Below are 27,791 nucleotides of genomic sequence, written 5' to 3'. Positions count from 1 at the left end.
TTGTCTCGACTCGTACTAACTATGTTCCTGATATTGTATATAATTTTGTTATATTAATATATCCATTTCAAAGCCGTTATTCGACCTATTGCCGGCGCATGAGTTCTTTTTGTTAAACTCCAAATGCAACCTTGTTAGCTCATTTCAAAATGGCTATTGTGTGTGTAAGTAAAAACCGTCGTTAAACGAGAACGAAACGTTCTGTGCAAATTAAAATTGTAAATATTACAAACCAAATTAAATGTAGCTAATTAGTAATTTGTGCAATCAAAAGCGTTTTAGCTCTTTCTCAAGGTCATCAAGTTTGGAAAAGGTTATACTCACGTCAATTTACTAATTCGGAGACTATTTAACGCATGCAATAGAAGCAACTAGCTGAGGGTGTGTATGTCCGTCCGTGGGACTTAGCTGGCGCAGCAGCAGATCGCTGCTTGTGACAGCTGCTGTCAGCGCGTGTCGTCAGTCGTCGCTGCTCACGTTTGTTAATGTGTTATTCTCTGCCATGCAATTAGATTTTTAGACGCTGAATTTCAAAAAGTCAACTGTGAGAAAATAAGTTTAGTTGTAAATTGTTGTTGCATGCAGGTGGAGTTTTTTTGAGTTTGAGTTGTAGTTAAATTCGATTTATTTTAATGGAACCGTTAGGAAACTTAAATTCGAATACAAATAATAATTTTATAAAGACTAATAATACACAAACTGGTGGAGGTGAAATAGAAGCCCCTACACAAACACAAAGAGGACTTTGTGAGCACGACGCAATACATCCACGACTTCTAAAAAAGCATCAAAACGAGGTAGCGAAATGTTTGAGCTGTGAACAAGTAATTGAATCAACTTCTTTGCATGAAATTTTTGAACATTACGCAAACGTTGCGCATAATAATTGCATAGGGAAGTGTTACTACTGCGGCGGTAAAGTTCATCAATATCAATATTTTAAGGATATTCACACATATCACAGTTGTACCCGTTCGATTGGGCATATAGACAAATAATAATTTTAAGGATCGAAATATGGATTCGGACAATGTTGATACCTATTTTATCGCCGAACGTTTGGAAAGTGGCAGTGGTGACTCGGGCGAATCAGAATGCTCTGACAATGGTGCTGGCAACGATGATGACTCTAGCAGTTTAAGTTCGCGCACCACTGGTGGTAATGGTTATGGGAAACGTTGGTCGCGAGCTGAGGATAATCTTTTAAAAGGCCTTGTGGGACAATATGGCGATCAGTGGGAATTGATTGCGCCACAATTTAAAGATCGTACCGAACAGCAAGTACAACAGCGTTGGGCTAAAGTATTAAATCCAGAATTAATCAAGGGTCCTTGGACCAAAGAAGAGGATGAAAAAGTTGTTGAATTAGTACGACGGTTTGGTCCAAAAAAATGGACACTAATTTCGCGATACTTAAATGGCCGTATTGGTAAACAATGCCGTGAACGTTGGCATAACCACCTCAATCCTAATATTAAGAAAACTGCTTGGACGGAAGAAGAGGATCGAATAATTTTCAATGCACATATGGAATGGGGCAATCAATGGGCGAAAATAGCTAAGCTACTACCGGGACGTACAGATAATGCCATAAAGAACCACTGGAATTCGACTATGAGACGTAAATACGATCCACATCGCTTAAGAGTTCTAGCACGCCAGTGTCCTGATTTACAAGATTCTCGCTCAAATCTAAAAGCGCTGATAAAAGCGAGTGTCAGTGTATCTACACAACCGCAAGTACAACCACAAGCACCTGCTCCCACGCTTTCCTTGTCGGCACAAATATTACAGCGCCCTCAAATGCGACAGCAAAACGAACAGAGTCACGAGCAGCCGACTACATCGGCCGTGGCGGCAATGCAATTATCAGCGCAGCAACAAACTGCTAAGCCACCACCTACACGACCGCCACCAAATATATTGAAACGCGCGCGTCCACAAACAGAACAACAACAACAATTCTTAGAGATGTCCACAACAAATACAATTTCAACAGTTGGCTTCGATAATATGGGTGTAATTTCCAGTCAATGGGTAAAAGCGGAAACGAAATTACCAGAGTCACCGGTTATGACACCCATAAAACCCTTACCATTTTCACCATCACAATTTCTCAATTCACCATGTCTACCATCGTTTGAAGACATAAGTTTACGTGCCAGCACGCCTGTACACAAAGGCAGTGGACGACCCGGAGTAGAAATTAAAAAGGAGTTGGAAAGTTCATCAATTGAAACGCCACACAAAAGTGAGTGTTAATTAAAATATTTTAAAAGTAAACAATTCAACAAAATTCATGCATGTTTAACAGGTATTTTAGGTCCACGTACGCCAACACCTTTCAAGGATGCTCTAGCTGCGCTAGGAAAGAAGCGACGTTACATTCCACCAAGTCCTTCGTCCTTAGTTGAGGATTTGGCCGAAATCATACATGACGAACAAGTGAATGACTCAAATAATATGATTATTAAAAAGGAAAATATCTCATCCGATGCGGACTTGACTAACGACGTATCTAGAAGTACCGTTGGCGGTGGTGGTTCCACAACACAACCAACAAAGAAAGCACGTAAATCATTGATCACCAGCTGGGGTGAAAATGTTATGCCCAGTATGGGTGTCAAACATGAAAAGAAGCCATTACCTTATGAAACTGAGACTCCGAGTAAATTTCTTACATCGAACGAATCAATTGCTTTCTCACCCACAACTATAATTATGAAAGACACCTTATGCAGTGAGGCTGACCTATTACTTGAAACCAATGAAGAAGCCAAAAAAGAGAATAGTCCACAACAACGTCAACGACAACAACAACAACAGAATCAAAATATATTGTCTATATTGCCGCCGCGTGAACGCAATGGACAACAATATTTGGATCCCAAATGGGAGAGATTAGCATGTGGTCAAACCAAGGATCAACAATTTATGGTGCAACAAGCGCATGCGTGCTTAAAGAATCTGTCGCTAATGCCGCGCTCGCTAAATTTTGAGAAACAAAAATGACGTGAACACAGAGAAAACTCTTCGAGGCAATTTACTAAACATAATTGTTGATTAAATAGGCTAAGTAAATACCGTATATACATGCACATACATGTATACTCATGCATATTTGATACGAGAACATACATATATTTCTGAGATTTGCGTATTCTTTCTCTTAATTATTGTTTCTATGCTACGATTGTTATCGTGTTAATTATTTTTTTTGTACAATTTACATACATACATAAAGTACACGCATATAAGGTTTGCGGCTGGCGAAATGCTTATGCATATATACATACATTTTTATTTATAACCAAATGGTATATATATACTCTATAGTAAAAAGAATTTGCAGCCGTTGCACTGCGAAAGCAAATATAAATTAAGTCCAAAGAAGTTTGAAAAAGTTATCAGTACTCTATGCATGTCTTAAAAAATGGTGTTTGCATGTATTTGTACATATATGCGCCAACCTGTTACACAGCATGTATCTATGTGTAAGTTATAAATACAAATTGGCTAGTAAGGAAAATAACAAACCGTTATTTAAGTTTGTAAATTATGAAACATTTTTTATTTTATATATAAAATTATAAAAAAAAAGTTATAAATTAGCTATAAAAACCCGGTGCACTCCTATCATGTAGTCCAAGAACTTAAATTATTAACAATACATAAACGAATATTGTACCTACTCAAAACGAGAACACAAAGCGTATATAAACTTTTTTTTATCAAATAAATACAAGACTTAAGGAGAAAAATTCCCAATGTGTAATGTTTCTGGAACCTGGAAAATGGAATTTTGCACAATGTAATTATTCCAGCATGGTATGTGTGTGTGTCCGTACTATACAAGTAGCAAAGAAATATCAGAACAAACTTTGAATCGATAGGCATTTTTTATTTCGAATGCTTGTATAAGCGAAGAACATACATAAATACATACCTAAAATCTAATTTTCGCTAGAAAGTATACCGTACTAAAAATTAATTAAATTTTTTATCAACCGTTATAGTTGCGCTTTCTCGGCCTAAAGCCAAAGTCCAATACAAAATCCACAATGGGAAATAAATCGCAGCAATCGCCGTGTACAGCCAATTGCCATAAATCTGAAAAAAATTAAATACAAATCATACACACAATATTCACATGAGCTATTATAATATTTTCACTTACAATACTGTCCATCAAACCATAGGTAATGGCATCCAAAGAAGCGCTAATAGCGCGCATAGCCATTTCTCTTAATGCTAATTCCGGGAATTCAAATAGGGTTAACCATAATACCAGTAAATATATGACAATCATAGGATTGAGCAAAAATGTGTAAATACGCGTTAATTTCTGACGCAAGTCATTGCTGGGTTCGTTTTGGAGTAATATTGTTACCGGTGAGATGATCACCGCCAATATGAAACCCAAAGCGAAATTCAAAAGTCCAGTGACGATCAGCGCTACTCCCGTGAATATTAGCACACCAATATGTAGCAATTGAAGACCGTCCTCTGGTAGTGTGTAGAATAGTGGCAATAAAATGCCAAGTAGTACTTGCACAGCTAAAATGAGACCAACACTCCATTGGGTACTAACGCCCATAGAGTTGAAGTAATGTCGAACGTGTTGGCTGTATGGTAAGGTGTTGCAGAAGAAGCCTAACAGTAGCGCTGCGACCATGTAAAGCAGCACCGAAATGTAAGGTAGATGTATTGGCAGTTTTTCTTCATGTATCGTTGTGTCCTCTTCCTCTGACGTTGCGTCATCCGTGGTTGTGGTGGTTAGCCAAAGCAGAAAAGCCTTAATGAACATAGGGCTAGCTAATGCAATAAGACAGGGCATATAATCGCCAATAGAAACGAAGCGGTCGTTCTGTACTAATATATAGAAGAAGTAACTCTGATGAAAACGTTCCAGTAGGTTGTTTAAACTACGCGAAATGCCCTCAACGGTTTTCAAAAGTGAGAGTGCGGTGCCATAACGATTGTTGTTATTGGTGTTGGTTGTGCGTTTCACAGCTTCAAGTGTCAGCGATTCTATGCGGTAACGATGAAATAGGCCGTGATTGCCATTGGGTACACCAGTCGCTTGGCTTTTTAACATTTCCATCATGTGACGTAAATTATCTTCCAATGAGCCACGGTTGGAACGACGCTTCTTACGTGGGGTATGCTTGTACCCGGATGAAAGCCCGCTGCGCGACGTTAGACGTTGCACTAAGTTGAACATATCCAAATTAGGCAACTGACCATTCAAACCCTCGATTTTCACGTCAATGTAATCTAATTAGCGAAATAAGGTTTAATATTTGCGAATTCAACACAAATTCATCTGTCACATATATCTTACCAATGTCGAGGTCTTGTACTTCTAAATTAAGTGCGGCTTGTAGCGCACCGGCGCGTGCTGGCAGATTTCCACAGCGCAAAATTGGTGAGTCTTTTATGCCGCCTTCATGATATGCCTCCAGCCAGGCATGCATGCCCAGTTGCTCTTGTTCGGTTACTAGAAATACCAAATCTTTTGCCCAGTAATTTTTTTCTAAAGAAAATAAAGTTTATTAATTCAACAAAATTGTATAGCTTTATTCAATTGAAACTCACTGCGCGCAAAATCTGCAAATGCTAGTAACATTGGGACACTAGCCGTTATATCCGTGTGCACAGAGTTAACAGTCCGATATGGTGCCGTATATACTACACCCTCGGTGGAACTAATACGTGGTGCACGCAATATTCCATACACGTTTTTGCCATGGTATTCCTTGCCTGGGCTAAAAGGATAGCGAAGTGTGAAATTGTGCACATGAGTTTCAAGTCCAATTTGATGCATCTTTGCTGCGATCCAAGCATGTGGTGTTGTGGATTTATGATCGGTACGCTCACGTTGTAGCTCTTCATATAAAGTTTGCGCGAGGCGTACAGAGTCTTGTCCGATTTCCGGATCAACCAATCCTAATAAGGAAGATTTTTTTTAATGCATTTAAAATTTTATTTCTATACATTACCTGGTGATAGCGCATTTTCTGATAAATAAGTACCATGGCTGAATTCAGGGTGTGACAGGCAAACGAACCAAGCCAAGCCGACTACATAGAAAAACAAAGAAATTTTTCCACTATGTTTAGCTAACGTACGCCCAAATTTGCCCCGCGGCGTTAATGAGGGATCCGATAGGAGACCCATTATTATTTATAAACTGTTTTATTTAATTTTCAATACTTAAATAGCCGGAACAAATGAAAAATATATGTATAGAAAGCAGCTGGTTTTGTTTTCGTGTGTCGCGTTGCCAACTATACAAATATATAAATGCCTAACTGCGCTGCCAATTTCATTAAAATTGAATGATATGCTACGTTAAAAGAAGCCACACACGACACACTTGCCTTTTCGATCGGTATGAAATATTTTCGCCATAGACGATATACAGCCGCAAAACCATGTACCATATACAAGTATGTAGTACGACTTATCTAATGAGAGCGGAAAGAAAATAAAAACTCACCACTGCTTCTACCGTCCGAAACGTGGATATCCGCGAGAATAGGATATTTCCCGTAGAAATTTGTGATTACTGATTACTCTCTTACAACGCAGGATTGCCAGTCTCGATATTTTATAGTAATTAAAAAATAAACTTGAATACATTTGAAATATTCCTAAACTAACTCGAAATTGCAGTCGAATCCATTTATTTATAAATAGGTATACTATTCTTAATAATTTGATTTCAGTATTGATGTTTTACATTATGAAAAATTATAACTGAAAATCTAGGTGTGTGTAAAACCGTCTAAAATAAATTGAGCAATGGCAAGAGAACAACTGATTTCTACGTTATCACTGCGAAAAGACGGCACGTCGGTCACTAACTGAAACATTCGTCCTACAAAGTGTAAACATGTGCCAGGATCAAGCGCACAATTGAAATGTACTTTTTATATCTGGCATAATTTTATTATGATAGTATTTTGATGTATTTGACTTTATTTAGACAATAAATAATATAAAAATTTTAATTATTTTTTTTTTTTTACTTTAATTTTGTCATTTTTTGTTTTCCAAATGAGCAATTGTGAGCAATACTTGTGTGCACACCGATCGTTAAAAATTTTAAATTCCGCTTATGTAGGAAAATCTCCCTTGCACACATACCGATCGAACGCACATGTATGTCGTGTACTGCCACCTTAAGCGTAATTCCTATTATTTTTAGTAACAATTGAGTGTAGGAAAATATTTTAATGTAAAAAAACTAAATATGTTTTTATATAATTCATATAAATATATTTTATTCGATTTGTACTAAAGTAGGATATTTAAGCAATTTTCTTAAATTTAGCGGTTCCAGTTGGATTTCTTTTAGGTGGTACCCAACGAAGATAAGCTGGATCCACGGTCAATTTAGGTTTCTTAAATTGCGGCAACTGCAAATGTTCCATAACTGTTTTCGGTGTTACGCAGATAACATGTTGACCTTTCCAATATTTAACCATTTTCATTGATTGCAGTGTATAAATGATATCTTCCTGTGTTATACCACTTAATTCACTCAGCTCTTTAATACTTTGGGTTGTTGTGCGGCATTCTTTCATAAACTCTAGCAATGTATACGCCCAATAACTGCGGTAGCTTAAGCGTCCCAGATCGGAAAGTGGCTTTTCCGGGCTGCCAACAACACCTTCTCGCCGTGACAACTCATAGCTAAAGGCTATTAATAATTTTCCATATCCTTTTCGTTGATACGGTGGCAGGATCAATATACAAGCAACATTATTTTCGGGCGATTCTTTCTCCTTAGAAAAATATCCAACTATATGTGCTCCACGCTTATCAATTTCACAAAGAACGTAAAAGTAAAATGGTTCCACATCATAGTATAAGGTTTTATGATCCAAAAATAGCTTCGCCATTAAACAGAGTATTTGACAGTAAAGTTTATGCTCTTTACCATCAATTTCAAATATAGATATTGTCCCCTTACGATATATTTCGTTTCCTGGTGGTTGCCGCTGTGTACATTCGGATGCGTGATAGCGGTAGGTCTTTTGAAAGCGCATATATTTCAGACAATACTCACAAACATATAATGTACCCACTTTGCCATATTCCTCGGGGTAGGGGCTGAAATACCAAGTATCTATTTCAAAACGTCCAATACGTAGCTTATCGATATATTTGACCTTTGTAATTGCTTCGTGTTCTTTCTCTAACGCTGCTGTTGTTGGATCCATTTCTGCATACGTTTTTTGAACATGATTAATTTCATCATGTCGTCTCTTTTGATTGCGTGTCAATTTACGATCACTATTTTCCATCGGTAAAGGATTTTCTAAGTTTGCAATTTGCTCCTTACTTAACTGTTTGATTGTTTTGCCACCAGTACCATCGCCAGGATCTGCAGAATTTGCGACTTCACTTGCTGTTTCAGCATCAGTTGCATCTGTTATACGATCACGGGAAACCCATTCGTCCAGTCGTCGGTTTAGTCCAACATAGTGTACATAGTATTCAGCAGGTGTGCTGGCAGAATTCCCCGTGGCAGGTTCCCCAGGACGAGACTGAATAATTTGCGCTGGATATACATTACCATCAGCGCGTTTGATAAGATATACATCACCGGTATTAATTTGCATATCGTTTTGATTAGTTGTTGCTGTTGCAGTTGTTGTTGAAGGCCCTAACTCAGCATTTGTTTTGGTTGTAACATTTTCTGTGGCCGGCGTTTTTCCAGTAGATTCTGAAGTTGTGCTATTTGCATCTATTTCTTTTTTATCGGTTGGATTAACCTTTTGTTCTTCTTGTGGAGCAGTTTTGTCACTGTTGTTTATCTTATCACTTTCAGTTACCGTCATTGTTTGCACATTTAAATCTTATTAGCAAATATTTATTTTACGCATCCAATCAACTAGGAAAATGTTTTCAATATCTTCTTCATACTATTGCATGCACAATAGCAAGAACGACACGTTTATTGTGAATTGTGTTTATTTCAGGGACAGCGTTGCCGTTTTAATCCGATCGGACGAAAATTGGTAGTTTCATCAGAGAATGTAAAATATAGAGAAGGTCCAACCAGAGAATGTAAAATATAAGAAGAAGAATATATGATATACGTTCTCTGGTTTGAGTTCACAGATTAGACAAATTTGCTCGAATATTGTCTATGGTCAGAGAATGTTGAAGAGTAGAGAAGGAGCAAATGTTAAATGAAAACTTTTTGAGTACTAATTTGTAATTCCACAAGAAGGAACATCGAAAAGTATAACTTCGAAAAAGAAAAATACACCACACAATATGCGAAATGCTATAAATAGACACAACGAATATTCCTATATGAAAAATCGTTGCGCATACCTATTTAGATTTATGTTTTCAATTTCTATGATATGACAAATTTATAATTATGAAAAACCTTTTGAATTAAAAATCTGTATTACCGGTAAAAACCCCAGAATTCATAATAAAATAAACATTTAATAAGCTAGTTTTCTAACTTATGTATGTGCGTTGCGTAAGCAATATACTTATTAAACAAATAATAATAATAAAACGGTGGCTAAGCGGCCACGTTTCCACTTTTGTGGTGGCTTAGGTCGTAAGCGCGAAGGAGTTAAGCTCATTCCGAATACGAGCATATACGTTCGAATCGTAAAATACATAAAATTAAAATTGTATTTAATTTTTTTATTTTATTAATTGGAATCTAAGCATATCATAATTCAATTACTTTAATAGCATATTTTACTTTCTGATATAATTAAAATATATCAGGAGAATATGTTCATATGTTTGGGTTTATTGCATATTCCTTTATTTATGCGTATTTACACAAATGTGATAATCACACATACATTCATGAGTACACGTACGCTGATGCTTGCTTCTTCTTGCCCCGCACAAGCAATGACTTTTGTCCACACTTTTTGCTGTTTGCGAGTTGAACGATCGCAGGCAAGGAGGGATTGGGGCGCACTGCCACATAATTATTTCAGATATATATTTTATTTATCGAATTTAGTTTAAAAACGATTATAGGTATGAATATATGTGTATTTATATATATATATATTATATATATTATATTACGAAAATAATTCATAAATGCATCAGTATTTTTCAATACAAAATAAGCAACATATCAATATATTATGAGCCCTCACTTGACACGCCTATGTGCATGGTGGCAAGCCAACGAAATAACGGCGAGTTCGCGCGGACATTGTGTTGTTGAAAAAAACCAAATGACGACTTTGCCGACAAACATACATATTTATATACATACATACAAACGAGCTCGCATACATATTGACGCCAAATTTTGCGCATCGTCGCGGAGTTGACAAAATTTGTTTCAATCGACAATTTTGCGACAATGTCGATCGGCTATGTTGTCTCGTTTGTCCTTTTTGCAGTGGTTTGCTATTGAAAGTTGACTTATGCTCTTTTGAAATATTGCGATTACCAATTGGGCTGCATTTTCATAGCGTCGTATTTAGATAAAATGGGCTAAATCGAAAAACTATGAAACAATGATAATAAGTAAACATATAAAAGTACTATATGCAGTGTGCATAGAATATATAGAAGTAGTTAAAGATTTCTTATGAATGGCAATTTTATATAAATTTTTTAATTTAATGCCATATTTAGTGCATAATATGCAAAAATATAAATATTATTTAAACTCGCTAAGAGGTCATGTTGCCAATTCTCCTTTTTGAAGTGAACTTCAGACAAATTCTTCAATTTCTGATTTTTAGCAAATGTTGTGAGGAAGCAGCTTGTGGGCAACATACAAACGCGAGGGGGATGGTAGGATTTTCAGTGATACAAATTGTAAAATTGAAATTTTGCTGATTCTTCAATTTTACTGAAGACAAATTCAATTTCATTCATTTTTATTTTCGCGCATTTGCGGTAGGAATTCTATATGAAAACCAAATGTGGTTTACCAGGCGCACAGAAAATATAGCGCGGCGCAGAGTTATGAACGAGCGCACTTTGCTTTGAATCAGACGCACGTTCCTTATGAATGAATTTGTTGTCGTTGTAATATGAAATACTTAGAAAATATGCGGCGAGTTCGCTTGAATATTATTGGCCGATGATGGCGTCTACGTTTTTTTGTCACTTGCGCGAATGTTTGATTTTTTGCGAAAGACATATTGAGGGACATACATATGTACATATGTGTACATATATGCAAATACATGTGGACAAGTGAATGAAAGAAGGCAATTTCAAGAATATTCACATATGGACATATGAACATTTGAAGCAAGTAAACAATAATAGCTGTTTGAGTTCACAGATTAGACAAATATGATCTAATGTCGTCTGTGGTGCTGCTTGTATAGCAGACTTGTTTATTGCAACGTGAAATATTTTGCCTAAGTTCAAATCCAATCATATATTATATAGTCCTTTTTTATTTTTATAACCCTTTTTTATGAATTGATATTTGAATTCTATTTTAATATTATTTCCCTGATTATTAAATTTTCCTGTCAGAAGTCAATTTCTTTCGTTTTTATTATTTCAATTTTTGTTTATGCGCATATCAAAGAACATCTGTGCATATGTATGTATATACATCTTGCTTATAGAGTGGTGTAGTTCGTTGCGTAAATTGACAGCTGTGGTGACATTTTATTTTCGAACTTGCGCGTTTTCGATGATCCTTCTTAGCAATTAACATTTTAGTACTGCTAACATTTGCTCCTTCTCTACTCTTCAACATTCTCTGCTATGGTGTTTCTTGTATAGAAGACTTGTTTATTGCAACGTGAAATATTTTGCCTAAGTTCAAATCCTATCATATTTTTATATACTATTTTTTATTTTTATAACCCTTTTTTATTAAATGATATTTTAATTCTATTTTCATTTTATTTCCCTCATTCCTTATATTTTTTTTCATAAGTCAATTATTTTCCTTTTTATTATTTTAAGTTTTGTTTATGCGCATATCAAAGAACATCTGTGCATATGTATGTATATACATTTTGCTTATAGAGTGGTGTAGTTCGTTGCGTAAATTGACAGGTGTGGTGACATTTTATTTTCGAACTTGCGCGTTTTCGATGTTCTTTCATCGTAATTAACATTTTAGTACAGCTAACATTTGCTCCTTCTCTATTCATTTACATTCTCTGCTTAAAGCGATTTAAATATCTAGGCAACATCTGTTAACTAAGGAAAAGCTTTAAAGAAAATATACTTATTTATGTGCAAAATACCCACCAAATGCATATTTATCCAGTTTCTGAATATTATTATAAAAATTGGTTGTTAGATTTGGCACTTTATTCGCATTTCCGACATTTTAATGAAACTAAATGTTTGATTCACATACATATGTTCTAATGTTAAGAAATCTAACTGAAATAAACTTTTTATCGAATAAAATTCATGTTTAATTCGATTTATTAGTATTGAAATAAAATGTTAATTAAACTAATTAAGTAAAATTTTAAACTTATTTGGAAGAACTTTTAATAAATATTAGAGTTGAATAAAAATCGATAAGGTTTTCATTAATAACTTATACAACTAATCTGCAGGTATTGTTAATTATAATTATATAAAACCAATGATTATTTCAAATATTTATATACATATATTATATATGTAGTTCATAATATGTTTGTGTAAGTTCATTCATATAGGGAGAAAATTAAAAATTGTAATAACTAAAACTAAGCTTAACTGCAATCATGCATTTTACGCTAATTTAATTTCATTATTTATAAAAACTCAGCTTGAAATTAAAGATTATAACGGTACTAAATATACTTAAATGTGTTATGTATATTATCTAATTTGATAACTAATTTTACTTAGTAATTAGCTTAAATTGTTTTTCCAGTTGTGATTAAATTTCAATTAAATTATTAAATATTGATTTCTAGTTATTTGTCTTCTTTTTATTTTTTTACTTATTACTAAAGCTATTACCAAACTCTGTATACGCCATAAATGTGGCGTACACCTACAAACAAATCATGGCTACATTCCTTCCATACAAATTATAAAAAAAAATTAATAAATAAAAAAGGAATATTAACATTAATTTCATTGTACAAAGTTACGGCTTTGAAGAATTGAGTGGAAAATATTAAACTTAAAGTTTAAATAAAAAATTCTCTATTGTGAATTCAAAAAATACAAAATTATGAAAATATAAGAAATAACTTTTAAAACAATAATAACTAGCACTTGAGCTTTACTGTAAGTTCATTATTCAGTTTCATGTACATATAAGTGTCTTAATGTTATGCTACATATGGAAGAAAGCAAAACTAAAGTCTAATGGCCTTGCAAAAAAGTTTTTTAATGGGAAAAAGTAAAGTGTATAACATTGAATAGCAAATGTTTTTCAAATTGCAGTCTCCGGAAGTCAAACTCACGACATAAATTTCTTCAATTAACTTAAATATTTTATGTCACATGCAACTCTGGCAACAGCAGGAAATATTGAAAAAAATCTTCTATTACAGGTATTAGCGAAGGAATGCAGCTTTTATAATGTTTAAAAATACGATGCATATAGTGCTTCATTACTCGTTTTGTGCTCTTAATTGCTATTGCTTGCTGTAAGAGTTGGTGCTAGAGTACTACCTTTGATAGTGCAAGATAAATACATACATATGTATTATTAATAGGCTTCCAATTTTTATTTGCAACCCGTCAAATGAAAGTTAAGCCTCTCCTAAGCGATTTTTCCATCTATATAGTGCGCTGCTTCGAATAACCATTTAATGGTTAAGGGCTATTATATACACATTCATAAGCATTTTTCAGTTAAATAATCTTTAATTTTTCACACAATCATTTTTCCATTTCGTTACGCACAGAAATTATGGTGGCACCCGGTGTTCGACGTCTTGGTTCGTCCTTATAGAGTATACGCCTATTGGCTGTCGCACTCTCCATTGTAGTCTTATTAGTATAAGCATTTACCACATAACCATCATTGCTTGAGCTGTCTCTACGCACAATACTTGCCGTATCCTTATTGATTTCAATCGGCGAACGCGTCTCCAGTGATGTGGAGTGGCGCAACTGATGGTACTTACTTGGCGCACTGTGAGCGGTGTAACTCTCATCGCCATGCAATGTCTTGTAGAGATCGGGCGCTTGCTGGTGCAGACCGCGCATGAATATTTGCTTTTTTTCCAGCATATCCCTTTGCTCACTTTCTAAACTGTCAATTTTAGTTAAATCCTTCTGACTTCGGCTTATCAGATTCACAATTGAGGGACTTTTCAGTCCACTCTGTAGTGAGTTCTCCTTCGAGGGACCGCTATAAAGATGTGGATTCGATTTGTAGGCTTGGCTGGCATATAAATTGCTGGTGTTGTGACCATTGTTTGCGTTGTTCATGTAATTATTCTTTGTCAGCTTTTCAATGTAAATCGGACTGGGGTCGTGACCGCCGTTCATGGCATGCACGTTGAAGCTTTTGCTGCGATTCAGCGCTTTGGCGTAGGTACGCGCAGGTTTCGCCGGACCAACTGTTGTTTGCTGCTGTTGTTGTTGCTGCTGCTGGTATTGTGTGCGATGTTCAGGATGCCCCAAAGTGCTGTAGCCACTAGTTACTAGACGTTGCCCAGTTCGCTGATATGTGGACGATTGCGTCGCATGCAACGGTTGATGGTGATGTTGCTGTGGTTGTTGCTGATGGTCCTGCAGTTTGCGTGGCAATGTTTGGGTCGTGCGATAGTCCTGATTTAAGTTAGGCGTAGAGGCGGCAAAATTTTGACTTGTGCGTTGATATCGTCCCAATGTGCTGGTCGTCACATTTCTGGAAGAGAACGGTTAGCGGGGAATTAAGAAACGTAGCAATGATATATGCAAGTACTTACCTCTGTTTGTAAAGATCTCCTTCATCGCGACGGTTCGCATTCACTGTTTCACGGTTATTTCGTTCCTGCTTACCCGCATAGCCAGCATCCACAATATCTCTGGGCGCTAATGTCTTGCGCTTGCCGACAGAACCGGATACATACATATTTTCCTTGCCATACAAAGTGCTCGAGTACGGATCTTCACCCAAGTAGTAACGTTGTCTTGGACTCGGTCCGCGTTCGCCAATTTCACTCCGCTCATTGGCGTATGGATCCGCCGAATTGGCACGTTTGAATTGTGTTTTGTGTATTTGACCGTTGCGCTCTAGAGTTGCCGCATGTATGTAGTTCTTATGCGCCTGTGTCGTCTCCTGCGGCATACTCTCCAACTCAGACTCACCGGAGACACCACCCTGACCGCCGATATGGCTGTCTATGAGATTATACTGCTGGTAGGTAGTTTGTTGGCCAACCTTGTCGACAGTTTGTGGTGATGGCGATTGCTCACGTGACTTACTACGCGACTTCATGCGCATTTTGCGCTCAGCACTGGCCGATCGTATCTTATTGACCAGCTTACGTAGCGAATTACCTATCACCTGACCCATTTTGCTGGATTTGTGCGAGGTGACGGTAGAGTTGGAAATGGTTGAGGCTGTCGTTTGTGTGGTTTGTGTCGCCATCACAGGACGCATGTATGACTGCGAGTGCGCATGTTCGTGTTGTGTGGTCGGTGCAAATCGTGTGCGTTGATTTTGCTTTCGTGTCAACGTGCTGGTGCTCTGACCGACCAATTGGCTAGGTGGTCCATAACTGTTGGGTACATGGTCAGCGATATTATTGCGATAGTTGCGCTGATTTCGTACACCATTCACATATTCCACTTGCGGCGATGAGGAGCGACTACGTGGCGGTGGCGAATAGTCTGGCGGTGGTTCCAGCAAATTTCGTTGGCTATGCGCGTGCTGGCGCTCCAATGGCACTTTTTGTGGCGGCGGCGGTGAGGCGCTGTGTTGCTGTCGTAGTTTCTTTTCGATGGCGCGACGACGTTGTGGCACTGTGGGGCGACCGAGCGTGTTAGTTTGAAAGGTTTCTCGTTCGGGCGAAATAGCACGTGATTCAGACAGAGGTAATGGCTTCAGCGAGTTCGTATTATGCAACTCATAGCCAACGCCACGTGAAGTATCCTCCAAAGTGTGTTCGTAACTGCGACTACGTATTTCATTGTATTCATACTTTTTGGCGGCACTTGGTGCAAAGTCAGCTGATGAACGCGGAATTTCTAAATCACGTTTCTGATTTTGTTGTTTGGCTGGCATGAAAGCGCGTTTGTTGTTGTCCAACTCACCGCCATTTAATCCACTGTAACGAAGATCACCGCGCGAACCGCTTTTGTGGCGCACACCCATATCTCGGCTCGTCTTTTTAATACCAACACCCACGTTTGACGCTTCCAAATCATCGAGTCGATCAAGTGAATTACGATTACTTTTCGCCAAAAACTGCGAAGATAAACTCTGGCGTTGTTTCTGATGCAGAATATCCTCACGACTAACGTAGTTGTCTGTAGACTCGACTACGTAATGACTGTCTTGCTGCTTGTCGCGTCGCAGCCGATTGCGCTCAACGGTTTCTTGAAGATCATCACGAAAGGCTTTCGAAGCGAAATGATTCACTGGCGGCTCCTTACGTTCGGTCCAATTTGAGATGCCCTGGTAGTACTTTGAACGTCCACCCGGTCCATTCGGTCCATGTGTCTCGATCACATGATCTTTCGATTGTTTGCGTTCATATGTATTGCTCGCTGACAACCGATGACCATTGGTCAGTGGCGTAGGTGTTGGTGTTTGATTTGATTTTATGGTAACATTGAAGAATGTCTTTTTAGTCGGCTCTATATCGCCGGCACCGTCATCTTCACGCGAGTCATTAGAAGCAGTTGATTCGCTGCCGAAATGTGATTCCAACCATTTGATCGTTTCTCCCTTGCGTGTTTCCTCCTCACGATCGAAATCCAATGGTCGCTTGGTTAGCGCATCTTTACGATCAGCCAGTAGTGTGGCTTCTTCAAAGAAACAAATATTCGTATATAGTTTAAGGCGAAAGCAAATATTTATTAGATGTAACAAAGTTATAAAAAATGATAAATCAGCATATCGGTACACTAAACACTGTCATATGAAGCATTTGGCATTAACCACAAATGATCTTACCCTTATGTGGCTGCAAAGCACTCTTCTGGTGTGGTCGACGTAGCTTTCGCATACGATCCGATAAGCTATCCCAATCACCCGGTCGTTCCAATGAGCCATCCTTTTCAATTTGCATTGTCTCGGCGACGTATTTCATTTCGGTATTAACAACTTTGCCATCAACAATCTTATCGACGTATTGCTCGTCACGTTGTTTGTAGAGATGTTGTGTAGCTTCCTGAAATGTTTAGAAGGAAACCATTTTAGTATGTTCCAGACAGATGAAAAAATCATACTTAAATCTATATAATTGTGACTATGAAAGCTGCCGGCTTTTCTATGTACCATATATACTTATTTGAGGAAATGGTACCGGAACAGTTTTTCGACCTTTAAATAAACGCGGAGCCCTAGGATACAATATATGTATGTAGATGCCCTAGTTACTTTGAAAATTTACGTTATGTCCTACATCAATTTAGGTTTTATTGTATCAGGCTTTTAGCAGATGCAGACCACATAACTTAAAAATTTCTTAACTTAATAGAGAGCTTAGCGGTTTCAGACGCAAGATTTCAGAAATACAAATTCAACAGAGCTGAGGCTAATAGGTAGATAAACATAAAATAGTCGTTACGGTTGCTAGCTTCCCTCTATTTTCGGAAAAATAGTTGTCATTTAAAGTGGTTGGGACTTAGGCTGTTCGAGTAGTTCCTTAGGATAACTAAAGTGATGATGTGGTATATACAACTTTGATAGTAGTGAAATTATATTTAACTTCTTAGGGACTTTCTATTTTTGCATATTCATTTTTAATCTTTCTTTTACAATTTCTGAACCCGTTTTTGGAATTGAATATTTCGAATTAAAACTGATTAAATTTATTTCGATAGTTTTTAACGGTTTCTAATAAACTTATCAGCTTCAAGTGATGAATTGATCCGCCTACCGCCTGTACAACGGATTATTTGTGCAAAAGTTGTTATAAAGCTCAAGGAATGTGAATACATATATAAAATCAGTTAAAGAGTCTTATGTACGGCTCAGTCTAAAAACTGGACTTCATAATCTTTCTAACTCCAAGACCAGTTATTTGGCTATATAACTATTCAAGCTTTAATAAATATACAATATGAACATTATTATCAAACTTAGGACTTGCAAAAATTGATGATACCACTTCATATTTTGACTCTCATGTACCGATTGTGACGACCTCCCTCCTTCCGAATAACATAATACCGTAATAACTGACAACACATGTATAAGTGACGTTGCTTTCGTACACCTTACGATCCTACAGGCATTTGTGGTAAAGACAGTTTGAAAAAATGGGCGTGGCCCGCCATCTAATAGGTTTAATGTACATATCTCCTAAACGACTAAAGCTATAATAACCAAATTAGCTTAGGACAGTGCCTATAAGGACTCCTACCGACAGTGTGAAAACGGGTTACAAAACCGACCTCTCCCATACGTTATGTTTTGTTAAAAATTACTAATTCCTTCAGAGACATAAGATTTTACACCCGTGACCTGTGGTACAAGAGGGCTAGGAGTTGGTGTCAAATTTTGACGATGGGTGTGGCATCGTCATCATTTAGGTGAAAATCCATATCTCGGGACATACTTGACCGATTTCTACCAAAATGGTACGTAATATTATCTTGACAGTCTTAATTAAAGTGTGAAATCAGACAAAAACCATATAACAAAATTTAAAATCCAACTGATTCTTTCATCGGTGGATCTAGATAAAACTTTGCACAAATAGTGACCTCAAGGTATTTCATCTTATACTCAAAATCAGACCATAACTTTTCAAGAATTCAGACGCCAAATATGCGAACCCCAGTGAATATGGCTGACTTTTAGCCGAAAATATCGATCAATCTGTGAGATGTATAATTGAAATTCAGAGGAAATATTGGGTTGGCAACTAAGTAATTGCAGACAATTTTTTCATGGAACTAAATAACTTTATTCTGTAATGTATTGCCCATTTTGATCAATGACCTTTTGCCATCTTTCAGGCAGCATCATAATCCCACGTTCATAAAACTTCTGGTTTTTATTAGCAAAAAACTGAATCAGGTACGGTTTGACATCATTGTCATTATTAAAATTTTTACCATTCAAGGAGTTTTGTACAGATCGAAACAAAAAGTAGTCCGGTGGTGCAAGGTCAGGACTATATGGTGGATGTTGCAAAACATCCCAACCAAGCTCCAATAATTTTTGCCGAGTGACCAAAGATGTGTGTGGCCTTGCATTGTCATGATGGAATACAACACCTTTTCGATTTATCAAGTCGGGCCGCTTTTCTTCACCTGCATTCTTTAATTTCGTTAGTTGTTCAATGTAGACAACAGAATTGATCGTTAGGTTGGGTGGTAAGAGTTCAAAGTAGACAATTCCTTTATAATCCCACCAAACTGATAACAAAACCTTTTTTTGATGAATACCAGCTTTTGATGTTGTTTGAGCTGGTTCACCTGGCCTGCTCTACGATTTTTTCCGCTCGATATTGTTGTAAACAACCCATTTTTCATCGCCAGTTATCATTCGTTTTAAAAATGGATAATTTTCATTACGTGTCTTTAGCAAATCGCAGCTGTTAATGCGTTGTGTTAAATGCGTTTCTTTTAGTTACTGAGGAACCCATGTATCGAGTTTTTGAACATAGCCAAGTTGTTTTAAGTGATTTTCAATGCATGTGTGTGATACCTGAAGCTTCTCTGCAATCTCACGTTTTGTACTGTGACGATCCGAATCGATTATTGCTTTGATTAGGTCGTCATCAACTTCAACTGGACGACCAGAGCGTTTTTCATCTTTGAGTGAAAAATCACCAGAACGAAATTTGGCAAACCAATTTTGACACTGCCATTCTTTTATGGCTTCGTCTCCATAAATAGCAGATAACTTTTTGTGAGCTTGCGATGCCTTTTTTCCCTTTGCGAAAATAAAAAAGCAAAATATGACGAAAATGTTCCTTTTGATCTTTCATTTTTAAACGGACGTCAAACGAAAACTACGCAACCGATCAAAAAACTTTTTTTTACTGATTGACATCTGGTTTGCCAACTATCAAATAACAAAATGTGTTTTAAATTTGGACCACGCCAGCAAAACTAAAAATCCAACTGAATCCATCTATAAGTGAAATCCGCAATAACTTAGTTGCCAACCCAATATTTCTTTGATAATAATATTATATATCCTTGTGCCAAAAATGGGTTGAATTGGGTCAATGCTTTCCTTAGCCTCCATATATATATAATAAAAATTTTCGAACTTCCAGTTGACTTTATTCCACATATATCGGCCAATATGCTAGTTATTTTGATGAAATTGAGAGAGCATGATTTCTAATACAGTAAAAAAATACTAAAATGTATAAAAACGGGCAAAAACTTGACTAAGCCCCCGTATAACTGATATTTACAATTTTGAAAAGTCCGTTTGACTTAACTCCATATTTATGTTTATATTTAGATATTTATAACATTGCATGAAAATAAGTTCTCAAGTACACCTGAGCAATGTCAAAAATTAATGCAATCAGCACTTCCATTTCTATGCCCCCAATAATTTTTGCTGATGGGAAGTATAATATAGTAATGAAAGTAAGTGAGTTTATGACCTTCAAATAAGTTAATATGATACTAAATATGATTGTAATCCGTTCACCATGTCGTCGAACAATGAAGTTGAACCCTTTGGATAAATTTTTTAATATTACCAACATCTGAAGGTGTTTAGGCGCAAGTTTCAAGAGTACACAATGTTTGGTTACACCTAAACTTAGCCCTTCCTTACTTGTTTTCCATTACATTACGTCGCAAACGGTTACCGCCCTATAACCACTAAGTAGTTTCTTCGAAATTTACACCTAACTTCGCATATATACTCGTAGATGAGTACATAGAGTATGTATGTTTGTACTTACCACAGTTTCGATTTTCTCACGACTACCGGTCGAATGATCGTCCTCTTCAGGCAATTCACGGTCTACGATAACTTCGTGTTCGGTTGTCTTCTTGCTCTCCGTAACGAGCTTTCCGTCCGCTTGGAGCAGGCAACGCTTCTCTACGTCCTCCGAATCAATTGTCTTAAACGACTTGGTGGTATTGGCGATAATGCGTGGACCTAATGGCACAAGTTGTTTATGATTTTCCGCTGCGCGTAAAACTTCTTGTAGATTCTCGACGCCGCTATTGACTGCCTTCACATAGGTCTAAGTGGTAAGAAGAATAAGTAACAATTAAAAAATTGTTTAAAAATAAATAAGTAAGCGTTTCATCATTTCAATAATTCATGTCAAAGGAAGGGCAGAACGAAATAAAGAAAAAATAAAAAATACAAGAATAGAATTGCAGTCGGCGCATTTGAAATATTACATCATCATAATGATGATCAGAACATCATTATCGCTATTGGTGTCGTTATCGACACCAACATCAACGCCAACGTCGTCGGTATCAACACCAATGAAGACAACAACAACAACAGCAACCATAATAAACAAGCAGCAAGAAGTTTATCAGCAGTTGCGGCAACAAGTGCAGTTGTGCAGAGTTTTTTGTCACCAACTACGAGCTATTGTTATACACGTTTGTTGTTGTTGTATGCGTGAGGAGACATCAGACACGCTGAATGCTAGCGGAGTATTTAGAGCAAAACCAAAACCTGCATATTCGTTTGTTGCTTGTTTTGCTTTGAAATATCCGCTGCAACCTATACAACAATAACAACAATAGCGGCAATAACATTAAAGTCATAGGTAGTAGTAACAACAAATAAAAAAAACATTAACCGCAACTACTGGGAGGAGTGTAAAGAGCACATTAGTAAGACAATTCACTTTTGCTTAATAGTCTTAAGTTTTTAAGCTTTTACTTTTGCCACTTCAGCTAAATGTCTTCAGTTTGCTACCGTTCGGCTGCGCACTGGCGGTCCGAAAGGAGGGATCGGGCTTTGACTGGCTCTCTTCCGGTAAAGATATTATGATTTTAACGGTGTTAACGGTTAATGTTGTAAAAGCTAATCCACGGATTTTATATAGATTCTTCGAATTCGGGCAGGTATAGGTAAACCGACTTTCGAGCATTTAGCGTCACGGATCTAAAGATTATGTCAAAATCCAATTATATTTTCCAGTTAGATGAACTTAAACATAACTTGCATAAACTGGCCATGGATGTGGGTTCAAGGTTGAACTTTAGATCGGATTCTGAATTGGTGATGTTATCGATTCGCTTCTGAATGGACAGACTTTGGTAAGTACATCGACGATATTGTTCTCGCCATTTTAGCAACGAGGTACCAGTCATTAGCTTTAAGATAAGGTCATTTCGGTGTAAACGACAACGGTATTGGGAACAAGAGCGTGGTGCTAGAGGACGATAATGGTCAGGTTAAGTTCAAAGAACAGCTGAGAACACTGGTCGGTTGTGATACCTAAATACTCCTAAGTATTAATCGAAATAACTTTAAAAACGACAAAGCACTTTGAGCCTGTTACAAATTTATTGAGGCGACTTATATTGATTTTAGCTATTTCACCAGATGCGCTGAAGTTATGACGTCCGACAATGTTCAATAAGAACTCCTTTAATTGCAGCAAGACAAACCGTGTTGAGTGCAAATAATTTAGTGGATTTCCTGTGTTCTACTCTAGGGCAGAAGGATCTCGCAGTAGCACAGGAGTTAGTGGTTAACCAGCATATACTAAGCTCACGAAAAGTCCAGAGATCCAGCGCTAGAACGCAAGACGACAACGAAAACCAAGATATAATCGGGACAAGGTTGCCCTCTCCCTATCTCATAAATACAACTCTTGTCAAGAGAAATATTTGGATTTTTTTGCAGATAAATATTTTAAATAATTTAAACATAGTGAAGTCAATGCTATAAAACCGTCACAAAATCAGGCTAACGTCTCATTGCGATACCAACGGGACTAAAGTCCCCTCACTCTATTGTCTCCTCTCTGAACTACCCCTTGCTTCTTAGTTTGAGTGTTTGTCGATTAAATATCTGCAAGCTATAACGGATCACCTTTTTTTCACAAAACTGGCCAAATAACGATTTAATAAAAATACTCTCACTCTCGGAAGTGCTTTGCTAAATTTCGTACAGGATAAATTACCACTAAAGACTACTTAGCCCAAAGGGGGCTGTTAAGAAGGAAAACATAAAAAAGCTTTGAAATTACTTCGGATGATTAAAACCTTATGTTAATCGAGATAACTGACACCCGACATACAGATATCAAGTGAGAGTGCCACGTGAGATCTAATTAGAGACAAGGCAGTTGGTATCAAAATTGCTTTACTTGTGCTTTGATCTGGATACATCGATATGGCATAAATTATTGTCTGAGACGATGCTACAAACTCTGAACAAATTTTTGAGAACGCACCACCATTATATATAATATATACCTATAATATAGCTGCCATACAAACTAACCGATCAAAATCAAGATATAGATCTTTTTATGCCCTTTTATGCTATAATAAATGCATCTGTGAAGGTGATTCAAAGTTAATGTCTTTTTCTTGTTTTTTCTTAATCTACGTCAAAAGACACAATTGGTAGAAATGGGCGAAATTAAATTTTCATGCACGTGCAACTTTATACTACCAACAGACCACCAAACACATGTAGAAATGTACTATATACAGAAATACCAAAATTCCCGTACGAACAGGTAGGAGGAGCAAGCTATGAATTAACAATTTCTGCTTTATGTAGCTTTATGGAAGGCAAACAAATTTTTTGGCGTGCCTTCTTTATCTGATTGAAAAGCGTTTAATCTTCGTACAGTCAATGAACTTCTAGAGCTAAGAACTTCTTGTTCGAAGGTAGAATACCATAATTGTCTATGCTCTATTTATTAGCGAGTGCTACGAGTACATGCATAGTTATTTATGTAAATACAGAAATGCCCCTTTGATTTGAAGCGTGTTTAATGAATTTACTGTGGAATTAATTGCGATACAAATACACATACGTACATGTGAGTACATATGTACACAAGTGTTTGTTTGAAAATGACTATAAATGGGCGGCACTGTTGCTTAATAGTAAATATCTTGAAGATTCATAATTTCGATAGCATGTGGCCGGCATGATTCAAACGAAAAATATGCGTCAAAATAGAAAGCAATTAAATATTTACATGTACATATGTTTGCCTGCAGGTATTTCATCTAAGTCGATTTGGTGTAGGTACACACAAATTGACCAAAAAAAATTTCGGCAAGTCCTGTGATAAATTGTATAAGTTTCCGCAAATCATTTGCCAGCCGAACACTTTTTCTAGGCGTTTGAAAAAGAAAAATATTGTTTAAAATGCCCAAAAATTCAGAAACATAAACTGATAAAAATCAGCTCTTGCTCTACATACTTGTATCAGCCTGTTATAATGATACTATCCTGAATCCATAAGATAAATTTCATTGTGAGTTTGTAAAAGGAAAAAAAGGACTTCGGATAAGTGTTTGTTGTACAATAATTCAAGTTTTTTTTAGAGTTACCTTCTAGATATTCAACATTTTACTTAAGTGTATAATATGTCACTTTTCCTTTAATCTGATACTCAGTTTTCTAGTGTATGAATACCTGGAAACAAAAATATCTACACTTCGCATTCAGGCTTTTTACGAGAAATGAAGAAAATAAACTTCTTGTTCTTTTAATCTTTTTAGACATTGCAGATCGATGAAAAAAGAAATTAAACTGTGTAATCAAAAAAGTAATACTTAAATCATAATCAATAATTAATTTTAAACTAATTTTTCAATATATAATAATCAATAAAAATAATCGGTCTTTAAACCATTTTAACTATTTTTCTACAAAATTTACCCCAAGATACCTTGTATTCATTTTCTATCAATGTACCCGATTTTTTTGATATTATGATTTAAGCTAAAAGTATTTTGATTGGTTTAACTTTTTGCATCGTCTACTATTGCTATGAAAGCAATAACCGTTTTATTGAATGACCGATTTTAAGAGTTTTTATGAAGTTTGGAAATCTACCTTTTGTTTGAATCTCAAAGGTAAAATCGACCTAGTAGTTTTTATAAAATAATAATTTTTTTACTGACCTAACTTTTACAAATTAGATTTATACCGTGCACAGGGAATATTTAGTTTGCCACGAGGTTTGTAACAATCAAAAGGAAACGCCTGAGACCCTTCAAACTATATTGTATATAAATATAATTGATCAGTGTAATGAGCTGAGTCGATTTAGCCACGTCCGTCTGTATATATGCGAACTATTTCCTCAGTTTTTGAGATATAGAGATAAATTTTGTACCTGTCCTTTTCTCACTATGAAGCTGCTTATTTGTCGGAATGGCCGATATCGGACTTCTATAGCATATGGTTGCCATATGGAAAGTTTTTTATTTGACAAGATGTTTTCAAGAAATTTGGCATGGTTTATTACCTAATAATGCAATCTCCGAAGAAATTGTTTAGGTCGGATTGCTATAGCATATAGCTGACATAATATTTGAACGATCGGAAGTTAGAGCTTGTATGGAAAACTTTTTCATTTGGGGAGATATTTCCACGAAATTTTGCATGGGGTATTGTCCAAGGTGCAATCTCCGAAGACCGATCGAATTCCTTGTAAGGAATCTTTTGTATTTGTGAAAGGTATTGTAGCTTCGGTGCAACCGAAGTTAATGTTATAATATGTATAATTGTTATCCGAAAAGAAATTCAAGCCACAAAATCTAAGAAACCACCCAACAGGTAGATGGCAAAGAGAAACGTCAATGAAACAACAACAACAGCTCCGTAGTCATACGAGCAATGCAAAAAGTTGGCCTGCGATATTGCTATTGATGGACATACTCGTTTGTAGGTATGCATGTAGAAAGTGAGCTTGTATTTTGCTAATTTAATTTAATATTTTATTACTCATTTTTTTCATTAACGCACTTTGCTTATTGACATTGTTCAGCACACTGGTTCAATGGCAAGAGTGCAACGTAAATAAATTCACAAATTAAACCAACAATTATTACGTCAAATAAACACGAGATGGTGACGCCGCATGCTCCATTAGATGCTGCCTCACATAAGCTCGAGCGCAAACACAGGCGTACAACTGTTATTATGGGCGTGTGAAAGACAAGTATTGTTAACATAAATACAACAACATCACTCAAACAATGGTTGTATAGCATGGGTACATAACAACAACAGCAAAAGCGAAACACGAGTTAGCAACACATTAACCAACAGCAACAAAGTGTGCAATGGTGCTTTCCTTACGGTGTGGTGTTGTTGCTTTTGTATTGTCGTCTTTGTGCCTTTCATCGATTTCCATTTCATTATTAGATAATTGCGTCCGCTTTGTTGTGTTGCTTAGATTTTCTTTTCGAAAACCTATTGAGAGAGATACCGGGACACTCACTGTCATGTCAGCATTTATTTACTTGTACCGTTGCATGAGGATTTGGTTCAGCGATGACGCTGCTTTAAACCCATTTAAAGTGCTCCCCTGCGACTCTTTGTGTGTGCCAGGCGCCAGTGGAAATTGTCCAGATTTATCATTGGCAGGTCAAACCTGTTGCTGCTAGTTTTAAATGATGATTACGCCATAATTTTTGGAAAGCATCGTATCTGGGTTTGTAAAGAATTTCAAATCACTTGCTTTTTGATAGTTTTGCTGTTATAAAATATCATTATTATTTATCGCAACGTAAACTTGAACAATTTTTCTCTTTTAAAGTAAAAATTTTATCATATGTGTCACATGCGTATATGTTATATAAAAATGTTGACCCATCCTATTCTGTGAGTTTATTCAAGCTTTTTAAGATTTCAAAACTTTGTGTGGTAATTAACCAGTTTCGCCTAATATAGAAAATAACTTAAATATATCAACATTAGCTAAAATATCCTGATTTGTACTATTTCGATATCACATATCAGTCATAATATAATATAACATATATGTACCTCTAACATGACAACAATTAGCAAAGGGCCTACGGCATTATTCTGAGGTGCATCAGTTGAGGAATGAATACCCAAACCTTCATGTTTAGATATCAGCACTCATTTAGATGATTTGTTTGACAAACACTTTCGAAAATAATACTTCTCAACTAAATATTTAGACTATTCTTTAAAGTGTAATCCTTCAATATCCAATTTTCAATCACTTCCTAAAAAAAAGGAGACTGCTATAAGAGCTGCTCGTAATGCTAGTTTTCGACCGAACTCCCGTTTCAGTTGTATCGATCGATTATATTCACCGATATTGCTTATTTTCTATACCACCCACATCTGGTTCTGAAGAATGTGGGTATCGAGTTATTTTTCGAGTTAGTTGGTTCCAGACGTAATATATCTTATATAAATAGGCAGAGAAAAAAAACTTGAACTTCAGTGTCATTGAAGCTAAAATAAAATAAAGCTCATATTCTTGTATGATCAGAAGTTTTGGATTCTGTTCAGGCGCCAGCTATTTCAACAGCAATTTTGATACACTTTTCACCTACAATTGTATTTTTATACCATTGACGACACATGATGGATCCTGTGAATTATAAGCAGCTTGCCCATGACTGAAATATTTTATGAGAAACTTTTTTGTCGCATATATTGCTTGCCACAGCCGGGATTTGAACCCACGCCACACTGAGTACTAGTCACGCGCAACCAAACGATTTAGACACGATTGAGAGATAATTTCCGACACTGTGAATAT

General features: G+C 36.4%; 4 protein-coding genes and 1 long non-coding RNA gene across 12 annotated transcripts in view; 2 read left to right on the top strand and 3 right to left on the bottom strand.

Annotated features, from left to right (window-relative positions):
- Positions 1-158: 158 nt before the first annotated feature.
- On the top strand, positions 159-3,761 carry Myb (proto-oncogene like protein Myb). The gene is made up of 2 exons (XM_014237337.3): positions 159-2,251; positions 2,315-3,761. The coding sequence occupies exons 1-2, from the start codon at positions 1,018-1,020 to the stop codon at positions 3,010-3,012; spliced, it is 1,932 nt and encodes a 643-aa protein (XP_014092812.1). The 5' UTR covers positions 159-1,017; the 3' UTR covers positions 3,013-3,761.
- Positions 3,380-6,300, bottom strand: GAA1 (glycosylphosphatidylinositol anchor attachment 1). 2 transcript variants are annotated; one of them, XM_014237336.3, is made up of 6 exons: positions 6,003-6,300; positions 5,599-5,949; positions 5,345-5,536; positions 4,178-5,277; positions 3,947-4,110; positions 3,380-3,847 (listed from the first exon to the last, which is right to left on the bottom strand). In XM_014237336.3, exons 1-5 carry the CDS (start codon positions 6,178-6,180, stop codon positions 3,988-3,990), a joined length of 1,944 nt encoding a protein of 647 aa, XP_014092811.1. In that variant the 5' UTR covers positions 6,181-6,300; the 3' UTR covers positions 3,380-3,847; positions 3,947-3,987. The 2 variants fall into 2 exon arrangements, with proteins under 2 accessions (XP_014092811.1, XP_036227605.1); XM_036371712.2 differs by lacking the exon at positions 3,380-3,847 and having other exon boundaries at positions 3,881-4,110.
- Positions 6,248-7,016, top strand: LOC118682579 (uncharacterized). The gene is made up of 2 exons (XR_004978391.2): positions 6,248-6,702; positions 6,775-7,016. It is a non-coding gene; the product is annotated as an uncharacterized lncRNA (long non-coding RNA).
- Positions 7,017-7,261: 245 nt separating this feature from the next.
- LOC106619281 (males absent on the first) lies at positions 7,262-8,946 on the bottom strand. Its single transcript, XM_014237316.3, has one exon. It carries the CDS (start codon positions 8,850-8,852, stop codon positions 7,317-7,319), a length of 1,536 nt encoding a protein of 511 aa, XP_014092791.1. The 5' UTR covers positions 8,853-8,946; the 3' UTR covers positions 7,262-7,316.
- A 3,342-nt stretch (positions 8,947-12,288) lies between these two features.
- Positions 12,289-27,791, bottom strand: part of chas (chascon) — an 87,635-nt gene continuing 72,132 nt past the window's right edge. For 6 of the 7 annotated variants that reach the window (XM_070110826.1, XM_014237334.3, XM_036371718.2 and 3 more), the window contains 4 exons: positions 20,994-21,281; positions 17,063-17,279; positions 14,868-16,914; positions 12,289-14,806 (listed from right to left, as the gene is read on the bottom strand). In XM_070110826.1, the coding sequence (XP_069966927.1) occupies positions 13,831-14,806; positions 14,868-16,914; positions 17,063-17,279; positions 20,994-21,281 (3,528 nt within the window). In that variant the 3' untranslated portion in view covers positions 12,289-13,830. The remainder of the gene's footprint in view (positions 14,807-14,867; positions 16,915-17,062; positions 17,280-20,993; positions 21,282-27,791) is intronic. The other variant, XM_014237335.3, reaches the window with a different exon arrangement.

The sequence above is a fragment of the Bactrocera oleae genome, chromosome 5 (assembly GCF_042242935.1).
Source record: "Bactrocera oleae isolate idBacOlea1 chromosome 5, idBacOlea1, whole genome shotgun sequence".
Lineage (NCBI taxonomy): Eukaryota > Metazoa > Arthropoda > Insecta > Diptera > Tephritidae > Bactrocera > Bactrocera oleae.
Note: the sequence above shows the minus strand (reverse complement) of the source record. Positions and strands in the feature narration are given on the sequence as shown.